Genomic DNA, 13,409 nt, shown 5'->3' with positions numbered 1-13,409 from the left:
TGCTATGACTGTGCACTGCGTCTTATCCTATTTTCACGAGAGCGCTAATTCTAAGTGCAATTTTCGTGCCGGAGCAAATGGCGTGGGTGGGAGTGTTAGCATTACTGTGGATGTAGGCACGCAAACTGTGGGTGTATTGTATGTAAATTAAGTGGCACAAAGCACAATTAGCTTTTTCTTACGAATTTGGTCATTGCGTTAAGATGTTTCAATACAACCTCTTAACTCAGCGGAAAGTCAAAATTCAGTTCCTGCATTTGCAGTTTGGAGATTGCCAAATTCTTAAAGAACAGAACATCAAATAATGTCCTTTACGATCGCTGTTGAAGCTGTTTGTTGAATAAAATTGTTTTTTATTGTTTGACAGACAAACTGTAAAAAAGTTAATTTCGCTGTTTATTTTGTGCTATTCTTAATGTGATGGACTATGCATAATAATGCAATATAATAATGGCAATCAAGTCAAATGAACGATAAACATTTGTTCATTATAGTTGCTTTTCCATAAAAATATAAAATAAAAACCCCCATCATGGAATTAGTCTAATTCAAAAACTTTTTCAAGATAGATCAAAGCAAAAAAATATGTATTTTTGTTTAAAAAGGAATATTAAAATAACAAATAGTTAGGTTATATTAAATAATTTCTCACCTTGGCTAATATACTTGGCTCTTTTAATTATGACTATTTCCTCCGATTTTTCATAGCAGCACAAAAGTGTTTTACTTTCAAAGTGAAGTGAAACGTGTCCAGTGTTTCTCTTCAACTTGAGATTCACATAATATCATGGTGCCTTTCTCCTCTAGAAGATGGCAACACAAGGTTGTTTTAATGTGGTAATTACTGGCTAACGGACACCGTGCTATGTATATTTTCAAGTCACTGCAAAAGGAGTTTTGGAAGGAGAGAGTAAAATTTTTGGATTTGGTATGTTTTTTTAACCACTTTGTTATTTTGATTATATTTTCGTTTCGTTTGAAGTGTAATTTGAATTTAGAAATATGTTTGGTTTCATTTTTGTATTTCTATAAATGAATTTCATTTTTCAAAATCAATTTCTACAGGTAGAAGTGAAGCGTGTACAATCACTGTTAGTAGTAGCCACTATTTGTGTGTCAGTAGATGAAAATTATTAATAATACTTTTCTGTAATTTAACAGAGCCTACATCCATATCCTGGACCACATTTTCCATGCGTACAAAAGGAAAATGTCCCATTTAACAAAGTTGCACAAAATAATGTAAATCCATATTTTTATTCTTTCAATTAATTGCATACAGTCCATTTACAATGCCAACTTCTTATGAATATACTGTCTTTGTATATATTACTGGTGCTTGACAGGGAATGGACTGTATAATAGGACAGAGATGGTTCCAGAGAGGAACCTCCATTGACCCAATTAGTGCCTTGTGCACGATTTTGCCAAACCCACTTGCGCCTAGACTTAGCGCACGCTTACACAAAAACACAAAACTTCATAGCCATGCCCATTAACTTTGGGCTTATGAGTTAAGGCATTGCACTGCAATTAGTGCTTGTGCACTTAAAATAGGGCCCATAATCAAAAAGTATTTAACAAATGCTTAATCCTTCAATAAAAAAAGTTACTCAGAGTTCCTTCAAGGACAAAAATGTCCATGTCAAAAAACTGCCATAATAAAATTATATATTAATATTATTTTCCACTTTTAATTATTTTTTTAACCAAAATCATTTCTGATCATAACTACCAAATATTCATTAATTTTCAGGATTTTAACTCTTTAAATGCCAGTTTGTTTATATAATGCCACTATTGTTTTTTATGAAAAACACCAAAAAAATAATAATAATTTCCATATACTAAATGCTACGGGGACTTTTTTGGGGGATTATCACAGTCTGGGATATGTCAATGATTAGCAACAACATTGATTTTGATGCATTATTATTTTTTGTGCCAGATTAAAAAAACACTCACGACCTTAGAATGTTGGGCTTTCATGTTTTATGACGAATCTCCATACACATAATGGTTTTTATACTGTACAAACATTATATTATATCCCCTAAACCTTAACCTAACCCTCACAGAAAACGTTCTGCATTTTTACATTTTCAAAAAACATAATCTGATAAACCAACCAAAATGATAGAAAAAACAAATATGAAAAAGACAAAAATGACCTGAAGGTCGCACAAGGGTTAAATTGACATATGTTGATGGGATAAAGAATGAAACTCTATTCCTAATCCACAGTTTAAAGTCTGTACCTCAGATTTGGCTCGGCTCTCTTTCTGTTTCAGGAACCCTGGAACCTTTCTTAGAACCAGAGTTACTCCATTTGGATTCTCCTCAAGTTTTTGAACAAGGTTTGTTCTGCTCCAGCCAACCTGGATTTGGAAGTTTACATTTCATTTACATTGCATGAATAAATGAGAGAATAAAAAAAGAGTTTTTTTTTAGCATTTTATTTAAAAAGAGAAATCATATTTTCCCACCTCAAAGCAAAAGGGTCGTAACATCATAGACATTGGGAGACCATCATAGGAGGTCATGTCGCCCCCAATATTCATATTAGAGATCAACAAGTGTGGGTTTTTCAATGGCCGAGTATTACATTATTATCCCAAAACCTAAATATGTGGTTACTGCCTTGCAAAGTACCAATAGTTATAAATTATAATGTCACTAACTAAAATTCTAACACTAAAGTGCTTCATTATTCCAATCTTGTCAGAGTATATTTAAAAAATGTTCACACTTGGTATTCAAATCTTTCCTAATTTGAATTTGAATTCTGGTAGAATAACTCAGCATTATAATTGAAAACATCATCCTCCAAACATGTTTTGTTCCAGCCCTGTTACATTCTAAATGTTTTAAGGTTGACTGTCAAGAAGCATCAAAGTTACAGTAGACTTTTTTTGAAGAATCAATTTTTCTGAAATAAGCATAGTTTTTCTTGTATTTGTTGTTCAGTAATTATAAGACACTCGGCCACAAACTATCCAATAGTCCAATTTAAGTGGACTAAAGACAGCACAGCAATAGAGGGCAGGTCATAAAATAGATGGGCTTCAGCCACACTCATTAGAAATCATGTCTAATTTTCTTTCTTACAGCATCTTTATGTAAATAACACAACATATCACTTTCGGTGCCGTTAACCATCATTAGCACTGAATTGTTGACACTCACCACTATCTGGCCGTTGACCTCAATGACCTCATCTCCTTCTAAAATCTTCTCACAGAACTCTGTGGGAGACTGCAAGACAGGATTCATGATTATGGAAAACAACATAAAAGTGTTAAAGCATTCTTAAACAGTATGACAGGCTAAAAAAAAAAGCAAAATAAAACTGAATATTACAAAAGGAATGTGCTTTTGTAGTTAAGAAGTTGTGCAGAAGAAGCTGTACAAATCATTTCCCCCCAGAAATTAGCTAAATATGACCCAACTTCCCTTTGGGGACACAGAGGACATCCTCAATTCTTTGGTATGTCCCCATTTCGATTGCCAAGTAAACATTTGTTTCTTTGTGTGTGTGCATGAGAATATGTGGGGGAAAGCATAGCTCCCCTCTTCCCCTGTTTTTGTCACTGTAGAGGGCTATTTCAAGCATCATTTAACAAAAAGCCTTTTTTCTCTTTTTATGGTCATTCCCTGTAGGAAGGCAAATTGAGCAGGAAACATTTAAAATATTACACTCAAGATTCTCGTTTTGAGTCCAGACACCTTTAACCTAACTCACGTTATCCACAGGAAGTTATAGTAGTATCTTCAGCTTTAGCTTTAGCTTCAAGTGCTGCATGTCAGTGCATGTCATTTCAGCTAGTTTGGGTCAATTCCATTTCAAGTCAACTAATTTAAGAGATAGACCTAAATCCACTGCAGACTTCAAACACAAGTCTGTTTATGCCTGAACAACCTTAAATTACTCCCAGAATAAATACTTAAATGTACATTAAGAGAAAAGAATAACGCTTTTCTTTCTTGGTAAAAGACATGAAGTGCTGGGGTACCATCAAACTGTCCTACCTCAGATGCTGTTCCAGAGACAAAATGATTTCTGGATCCTGTGGTGGTGATCTCAATTCCCTATGTGAAAGACATAATGTGAATATCAAGCCAAGAATATCTCAGATGTCAGCTAAACTGCAATGTAATGGATTGATATTGGGCTTTATATAGGAGCTGAAAATCAGGGTTGCTAATTGCTCTGTGGGCAATGCTGGTCCACTTTAATATGCCTGTGAAGTTAACATGCTAACATTTAGTCCTACTACCAACTAGATCAGAGTATCTTATGGAAGGAAATTCCAAGAGAATGGAGAACTGAGTGAACATGTTCAAACCAGTACTGATCAATGAATCGACCACAATATCAGATGTCAACCTAAGCCGGACCCGAGTAATATTGATTTGAGCTGAAAATGTACTGCACATATGTTCAAGCCTCCTGCTTAAGACATAATGAGCCAGGGTGGTCTAGCCTCAGGCTAACTGAATTGATAGCCCTATTTTCCAAATGTACATCAATGATAGCAGCATGACAGACCTTACAAGCTTTCTAAAAATGGAAAATCCCTTATTGTGTTTCCATCAATAGTTGGTGGAAAATAATTGGCTAATGTGAACTTTCTAAACTAATTTATGCATGCAACTTGGACTGTGTATTTTGTACTCAAGCACACAAAACAAAGGAACACATTTAAAATTATGGGTGTTAAACAAATCAGGGCCAATTTGAACCAATGAAAAACATTTTAAATTAATAATTTATTAGTTCACAGACACCAGAAGCTAATTTGTGTTTGTGTCCAATTTAGAGCATTGAGCAAGCATTTTATTTGAACTCAACTGTACCTCCATACAAAGTGTGATTAGTTGTTTGACAATTGTAAAATCAAGGAGCAAATAAAAAAAATAGCAAATTATCCGAATTATTTCACAATTTTAAGTTTGGAAGATTACATTACAGTAAAGGAATAGTTCACCCAAAAATGAAAATTCTCTCATGATTTACTTACCATTAAGCCATCCCAGATGTCTTCAGCAGAACCAAAGATTTTTATGAGCACATTTCAGCTCTGTTTGTCTATACAATGCAAGTGAATGGGTGCCATCAAGCTGCTGGCTTTTTGTCATTCCAAAAGGCATATTTAGGCAGCATAAAAGTAATCCACATGACTCCAGTCAAAGATCAATTAATGTCTTCTGAAGCAAACCAATAGGTTGGTGTAAGAAACAAATCAATAATTATTTTTAGCGTTGGATTGCTGTTTGAAATGACCTAACCCTTGAGTGACGTTCATTCCTCTGTTGTATACAAAGTGCACGCTTCTGACTTCTTGAGTGAACACTCCATTGTGCTTACGTCACATGATGCGTCGACTGCTGGCAGGAAGCTAGTTAATAAAGTTTTATTCATTGATTAATTTTTTTACACAAACCAATCGATTTGCTTCTAAAGACATTCATTGATTGACTGGAGTCATGTGGATTACTTTTATGCTGCCTAAATATGCTTTTGGAATGACAAATAGCCAGCAGCCTGATGGCACCCATTCACTTGTATTGTATGGACAAACAGAGCTGAAATGTGCTTATAAAAAAAGGAAAGTCATACATATCTGGGAGAGATTTTCATTTTTGGGTGATCTAACCCTTTAATATTGTTCTTCCGAAAGTCAGAGAACAAAAAGGTTAGGGAATTGGACAACATGGAGATAGGGTGAGATAGATGGAGATGAATTAGTTTTAATTGATAAGAAGCATTACCACGTGGTCTCCTGGTGAGATTGGGACCAGGTCAACACTTTCCAGCTGTGCAGTATGGGTAAGAAGAGACACTGGACTGACAGTCAAAATCTCATCACATACTGATTGCAACTGACGACACTGCAGGATAGAGACAGAGGGAGGGATGGAAAAAGTAAGAGAAAAACAAATCTTATCATCAGGTTAATTAAAGATGGCACACCGTTTCTAAAGTAATGAAGCCTAATGAGAAGTCAGAACTCAGAACTACTACATTGAAATATTACAGTAATAAAATTTACAGTTTTTATATTAACAATTCTGATATAAATATGGATTAAGACAAATGGATTAACAAAAAATAACTAGAAAGACTTAGCGATGAAATCTAAAAATAATAAACTATTTTATCTATTAAAAGGAATATTCCAGGTTCAATACAAGCATTTGTAGCATAATATTGATTTGCACAAACATTTTATTTGACTCAAAATCCCTCCTTTTCTTTAAAAAAGCCATTTCACAATATGTGTGTAAACATGATTTTAGTATGATTTAGTATGACCCTTCAGCCTGTTCAGTCTCGCTCTCATCTTATAAACACATCTACAGCTGTGAATTTTTTTATATCGTCCACATCAATCAGCTTTATCGAGTCCCCACCTCCTTATGTGGGCCCTGAGGAGCTGGTGACTCGGTTCAACTCTGTGTGTATGGATATTCTTGACTCTGTTGCTCCATACAGAGTCAAGAAATTAAATATAACTCCAGAGCCTTGGCTTAATAATTATATCTGTGCCTTCAGGCAGGAAAGTAAGAAAGCCAAGCAGAAATGGAGGAAAGATGGATTATATGTCTAACTCCAAATTTTAAGGGAGAGTTTGAGAAAATATCAGATGACTGCAAACACTGCAAGAGCAAGTTCTTTTTCTAGGATCATAGAGCAGAACCAAATCTATCCAAGGATATTGTTTTCAACTATAAATAGAATATTAACCTGGCTGGAGGGCTTAGTTTTAACCCCTTCTGTAAGCACATGTGAAATGTTCTTAAACTATTTTGATAGCAAAGTAACTTTAGAGCAAATGTTTCCATACAAGTTATTGATGCAGCAGAGACAACTGTTCGTGTTAGCACATTTCATCGATTTGAGGATGTATCAGTGTCAGCAGTTAAAGACATCATAATGCACATAAGGCCATCATTGTCCTGTTATGATGTCGTTTCGCCACGACTTCTAAAGGAGATGGTAGAGGATTTTTGCCCCAGCATTACTGCCATTATTAATAGTAGCCTCGGAAAGGAATTGTTCCTCAGTATTTTAAGCATGACTTAACCGCTTATTAAGAAGCCAAGTTTAGATCCGGTGGAGCTGAAGAATTATCGGCCTATTTCTAAGCAACTGTCAAAAATTCTTGAGAAAGTAGTTCTATTGCAGTTGACCCATTTCAGTCAGGTTTTTGGACGGGTTATAGCACAGAGTCTGCTCTTTTAAGAGTTGTAAATGACCTGCTTATAATTAGGGATTCAGGCAATTATGCTGCTTTAATTTTACTTGATCTGAATGCAACAACTGATACTAAAGATCATACGTGTCTTATTGAGCAGTTATCTAAAATGGTGGGGATAGCTCTTCAATGGTTCTCCTCTTATCTTGCAGATAGAGTGTTCTCAGTAGAAAATTACAACTTACATTTACATTTATGCATTTGGCAGACGCTTTTATCCAAAGCAACTTACAGTGCACTTATTACAGGGACAATCCCCCCAGAGCAACCTGGAGTTAAGTGCCTTGCTCAAGGGCCCAACAGTGGCATCTTGGTGGTGCTGGGCTTGAACCCCCGACCTTCTGGTCAGTAACCCTGAGCCTCCACCACTGAGCCACCACTGCCCCATTGACTTTTCATCGTCCCTTCTGCCTGTTACTTATGGGGTTCCTCAGGGGTCTGTTTTAGGGCCTATGTTGTTTTCTTTGTACAGGTGAAACTCGAAAAATTAGAATATCGTGCAAAAGTTCATTAATTTCAGTAATTCAACTTAAAAGGTGAAACTAATATATTATATAGACTCATTACAAGCAAAGTAAGATATTTCAAGCCTTTATTTGATATAATTTTGATGATTATGGCTTACAGCTTATGAAAACCCCAAATTCACACTCCAATCAGCTAAACACCTGCAAAGGGTTCCTGAGCCTTTAAATGGTCTCTCAGTCTGATTCAGTTGAATTCACAATCATGGGGAAGACTGCTGACCTGACAGTTGTGCAGAAAACCATCATTGACACCCTCCACAAGGAGGGAAAGCCTCAAAAGGTAATTGCAAAAGAAGTTGGATGTTCTCAAAGTGCTGTATCAAAGCACATGAATAGAAAGTTAAGTGGAAGGGAAAAGTGTGGAAGAAAAAGGTGCACAAGCAGCAGGGATGACCGTAGCCTGGAGAGGATTGTCAGGAAAAGGTCATTCAAATGTGCGGGGGAGCGTCACAAGGAGTGGACTGAGGCTGGAGTTACTGCATCAAGAGCCACCACACACAGACGGGTCCTGGACATGGGCTTCAAATGTCAAACGTCTTACCTGGGCTAAAGAAAAAAAGAACTGGTCTGTTGCTCAGTGGTCCAAAGTCCTCTTTTCTGATGAGAGCAAATTTTGCATCTCATTTGGAAACCAAGGTCCCAGAGTCTGGAGGAAGAATGGAGAGGCACACAATCCAAGATGCTTGAAGTCCAGTGTGCAGTTTCCACAGTCTGTGTTGGTTTGGGGAGCCATGTCATCGGCTTGTGTTGGTCCACTGTGCTTTATTAAGTCCAGAGTCAACACAGCCATCTACCGGGACATTTTAGAGCACTTCATGCTTCCTTCAGCAGACAAGCTTTATGGAGATGCTGACTTCATTTTCCAGCAGGACTTGGCACCTGCCCACACTGCCAAAAGTACCAAAACCTGGTTCAATGACCATGGTATTACTGTGCTTGATTGGCCAGCAAACTCGCCTGACCTGAACCCCATAGAGAATCTGTGGGGCATTGCCAAGAGAAAGATGAGAGACATGAGACCAAACAATGCAGAAGAGCTGAAGGCCGCTATTGAAGCATCTTGGTCTTCCATAACACCTCAGCAGTGCCACAGGCTGATAGCATCCATGCCACGCCACATTGAGGCAGTAATTAATGCAAAAGGGGCACAAACCAAGTACTGAGTACATATGCATGATTATACTTTTCAGAGGGCCGACATTTCTGTATTTAAAATCCTTTTTTTTATTGATTTCATGTAATATTCTAATTTTCTGAGATTCTGAATTTGGGGTTTTCATAAGCTGTAAGCCATAATCATCAAAATTATATCAAATAAAGGCTTGAAATATCTTACTTTGCTTGTAATGAGTCTATATAATATATTAGTTTCACCTTTTAAGTTGAATTACTGAAATTAATGAACTTTTGCACGATATTCTAATTTTTCGAGTTTCACCTGTATATGGTTCCTTTGGGCATGATTTTTAGAAAATATATATCATATAATTTTTATGCTGACGATTTTTCTGCTCATGAAATCTGGAGACGGTGTTTTAATTCTTAATTCTTTATTGGCATGCTTGGAAGAGGTTAAAAATTGGATGGCACACACACCTACTACAATTAAATACAGGGAAGATGGAGATAATGTTTTTTGGGCCAGCCAGATTGCTCCAAATCTGGGTACGTGGTCAGCCCATCTTCAGAGTCAAGTTAGAAACTTGGGGGTTGTCCTTGACCCGGATCTTAAACTAGATAAGCAGATATATGCTGTGATTAAGAGCTACTTTTTCAAATTAGAGCAATTTAGAGCTACTCCTAGCATTTCTACTTTTAAAGCTGTAAAAATTTATTTGTATTCCTTGGCCTTTGAGTAAGTGGCATTGATGTATTGTTTGAAGGTTTAATGTGGTCTGTAATTTGTGTTTTTATTTTTTCTGACTTTTATGAATGTACAGCACTTTGAGCAACCATCTAGTTGGAAAGTGCTTTATAAAAAAATGAAATGAAAAGAAATACAATCACATACTAACCTTTTCTGTGTAAAGTTATATACAATTTTACTACTTTGTTTAAACTTTGTTGCCATGCCAATGTAATGTCAACAAACCCTAAAACCTAAAATGACTGTAAAAATGTCAGTTTAAACAACTTTTCAGCTCAAGCAATACACAAGTTTTATCAGAAGCATTAATAAGTGTTTTCATAAAATTATATGCATCACATTTCTGTGTTTAAACCCTCCAAAAATTGGCCCAATTCACTTCCATTGTAAGTGCCTCACTATAACCTCGACTTTTGCTTTTTTTTTGTAGAAAAGGAGGGACATGTCGAAAGTAATTTTTGTGGTAATCAACATTATGCCAAAAATGCTATTGATTGAGCTTGACTTGTATTGAACCAGGAATATTTCTTTAATTTATAGAATAAAGAGACACATAAGATATGTTCACACAGTCATGAATGGGAATGGCAACAGTATTTACTAACAGGTTTGACTCTCAAATTGCCCTGTACATACAGCAGCAGACAGAACAGAATAATGTCTGCATGAACAGATAACAAAGTCAATCCCATTCTCTAATCAGCAAGAAATGTAACCATAGTGGCAGATTATACAATAGGAAATATCAAGACTTTGCATTTTGTCTTTATGGATTTAATTGTTATTCTAAACTATTCTGCATTTCAGGACACTGTTTTCAACTAACGTCCCTTCAAAGGCTAAATGATTTTACAATAGTTCCAAACGGAAACCAAAGCTCGATCAAAGCAAACCAAAGTAGGATGCATGTTGCCGAAGCACAGACAAGCAGAGGGATGCAAACAGTGAAGCATCCTAGTGCTGTTATACTTGATATTAGCACTCTTGGAATGTCGCTAGTCCAATCAGATTCAAGGACGCAAACTAAATGTTGTATGAAAGATTATTTAGCACTCCAAACAGGACTGACAATTGCATTTTGATGCTGTATGTACATAGCCATAGAAAGTAAGAGTTAAAACAGAAACTAATAATCCCTTACTAAAGAGATGACGTCCTTCTCCTTTTCGAATACAGCAGTTTCCTACAGAGGAAGAGAGACAGAGAGAAATGAGAACATATACAAGAAATGTACAGTGTTTGCTTGTAACCCAGACACACACACACAAGATGAGACAGTCACAATGTAAGTCAAAAACTGCTTTTATTGAAAACAATAAAAGCAGGCAAAAGTACAAACGGGCAAATCCAGTGAAGAGTTGTCGAGGGAAGCGTAGGGTCAAAAGCCGGGGAATCAAAGAGAGTAAAGGGGGCAAATCCGGGAGAGTAGTCGAGGGGAGCGAGGGTCAAAGCCGGGGTAAACAGGATCGAGAGGCGGGTAAACTAACAAAGGGAGTAGACAGGGGTACTAGGGAAACGAGGAGCTGGCAAGCTAAGGGGGTAATCAAGAGGAGTTCAAGAGGAGATCAAAACTAGACGAGACTAGCGGGGCAAAGACACGGAAACTAAATACAATAACCAACCCCGTGAGACGAAAGGGTAGTGATATATATAGGGGTGAGTGCAGGTGTAAACCATGACAGGTGATGAGACGAGTGCAGGTGAAACTAATGTGCAGGAGTGCAGATGACGCGAGTGCAGGTGGTCATAATGTTCTGGGGATTGGAAACGCTTGAGAAACTCGAGGAAGGGAGATTGCCTACTGAGCATGTGAGCGAGTAGGAGCAAAGTGGGCGTGAGGGCTCGAGCAAGCAAAAAGAGCGTCGCGAGCTCGAGGGGCGGAACGAGCGTGGAAGCTCGAGGGGCGGAGCGAGGCGCGGGTTCGTGACAGTACTCCCCTCTAAAACGGACGGCTCCTGACGGCCGCCGGTTGTGAGGAAGTGGTGCTGGACTAACCCAACAAACAAAAAACCCTGAACAGACAACCCACAAAACACACAAACAAAATGGGCACAGAGGGAAATGAGACAGTCCATGGGGTCAATGGGCAGTATCAAGGCAAGGTCTGGGGGAACATAGCGGACAGGCGGGTGGTCGGGAGATCTAGGGGGCAGCCGTAGGGCAGAGACAGGGTCAGGGGGTCTGGAAGGCGACTGGAGGACAGGGACTGGGTCCGGAGGCCAGGGAAGAGGCCACAGGACAGGGAGAGGGTCAGGAAGTCCGGGCTGAGCTGTGAAAGACGGTGCCGTCAGAGGCGGCACTGTAGGCGTCTCTGGAGGTGGGGTACTGGAAGGCTCTGGAGGTGGAGCCGAAGGAGGCTTTAGGGGGGAAGGCCTGGAAGGCTCAGGAGGTGGAGCCAATGGAGGTGGCGCCGTGGGAGGTCCCCGAGGCGACGACCTGGCAGGCTCTGTAGTCTCGGGGGGTAGAGCCATAGGAGGCCCGAGAGGCGGAGCCATAGAAAGCTCTGGAGTCTTTGGGAGCAGAGCCGTGAGGGGCTCGGGAGGTGGAGCCGTGGGAGGCTCTGGAGGGGGAGCCGTAGGAGGCTCGGGAGGCGGAGCCGTAGGAGGCTCGAGAGGAGGAGCCGTAGGAGGCTCGGGAGGCGGAGCCCTAGGAGGCTCGGGAGGCGGAGCCCTAGGAAGCTCTGGAGTCTCTGGGAGTAGAGCCGTGAGAGGCTCGGGGAAAAAGGTTGTGGAAGACTCGAGAGGCTCTAGAGGTGGGGCCCTGGAAGGCTCGAGAGGCTCGAGGGGGGAGTCATGAAAGACTCAAGAGACGGAGCCCCGAGAGGCTCTGGAGGGGGAGGAGCCCTGGAAGACTCAAGAGACGAAGCCCCGAGAGGCCAGAGGGGAGGAGGAGCCCTGAGAGACTCGAGGGACGGGGCCCTGAGAGGCTCGAGGGGAAGAGGAGCCCTGAAAGACTCGAGAGGCGAAGCCGTGAGAGGCTTGAGGGGTGGAGCCATGAAAGACTCGAGAGGAGAAGCCCTGAGAGGCTTGGGAGGGGGAGCCCTGAAAGACTCGAGAGGAGAAGCCCTGAGAGGCTCGAGAGGAGGAGCCCTGGGAGGCTTGGGAGGAGGAGCCCTGGGAGGCTTGGGAGGAGGAGCCTTGGAAGGCTCGAGAAGAGGAGCCCTGGGAGGCTTGGGAGGAGGAGCCTTGAAAGACTCGGGAGGAGAAGCCCTGAGAGGCGGCACTCTGGGAGGCTCGAGAGACTTGAAAGGCAGAACCCTGGGGGGCTTGGGAGGTAGAGCTCTGGGAGGCTCGAGAGGAGGAGCCTTAGGAGGCTCGAGAGGAAGAGCCCTGGGAGGCTTGAGAGGAGCCCTGGGAGGCTTGGGAGGAGGAGCCTTGGGAGACTCGAGAGGCGGAGGCCGCGAGGGCTCTGAGGGGCGAAGCAGAGGCTGGCAGAGCCGTGGAAGACTCTGAGGGCGGAGCAGAGGCTGGCAGAGCCGTGGAAGACTCTGGGGCGGAGCAGAGGCTGGCAGAGCCGTGGAAGACTCTGGGGGCGGAGCAGAACCCGGCAGAGCCGTGGAAGACTCTGGGGCGGAGCATAACCCGGCAGAGCCGTGGAAGACTCTGGGGGCGGAGCAGAACCCGGCAGAGCCGTGGAAGACTCTGGGGGCGGAGCAGAACCCGGCAGAGCCGTGGAAGACCCTGGGGGCGGAGCAGAACCCGGCAGAGCCGTGGAAGACCCTGGGGCGGAGCAGAACCCGGCAGAGCCGTGGAAGAC

The 13,409-nt window shown here is 40.8% G+C and overlaps 1 protein-coding gene across 3 annotated transcripts in view; it reads right to left on the bottom strand.

Moving 5' to 3' along the window:
* LOC127656721 (CNK3/IPCEF1 fusion protein-like) overlaps window positions 1-13,409 on the bottom strand; it is a 64,545-nt gene that overhangs the window by 22,490 nt on the left and 28,646 nt on the right. For 2 of the 3 annotated variants that reach the window (XM_052145195.1, XM_052145197.1), the window contains 5 exons: window positions 10,795-10,836; window positions 5,773-5,892; window positions 4,030-4,089; window positions 3,187-3,255; window positions 2,259-2,378 (listed from right to left, as the gene is read on the bottom strand). In XM_052145195.1, the coding sequence (XP_052001155.1) occupies window positions 2,259-2,378; window positions 3,187-3,255; window positions 4,030-4,089; window positions 5,773-5,892; window positions 10,795-10,836 (411 nt within the window). The remainder of the gene's footprint in view (window positions 1-2,258; window positions 2,379-3,186; window positions 3,256-4,029; window positions 4,090-5,772; window positions 5,893-10,794; window positions 10,837-13,409) is intronic. The other variant, XM_052145196.1, reaches the window with a different exon arrangement.

The sequence above is a fragment of the Xyrauchen texanus genome, chromosome 16, assembly GCF_025860055.1.
Source record: "Xyrauchen texanus isolate HMW12.3.18 chromosome 16, RBS_HiC_50CHRs, whole genome shotgun sequence".
NCBI lineage: Eukaryota > Metazoa > Chordata > Actinopteri > Cypriniformes > Catostomidae > Xyrauchen > Xyrauchen texanus.
Note: the sequence above shows the minus strand (reverse complement) of the source record. Positions and strands in the feature narration are given on the sequence as shown.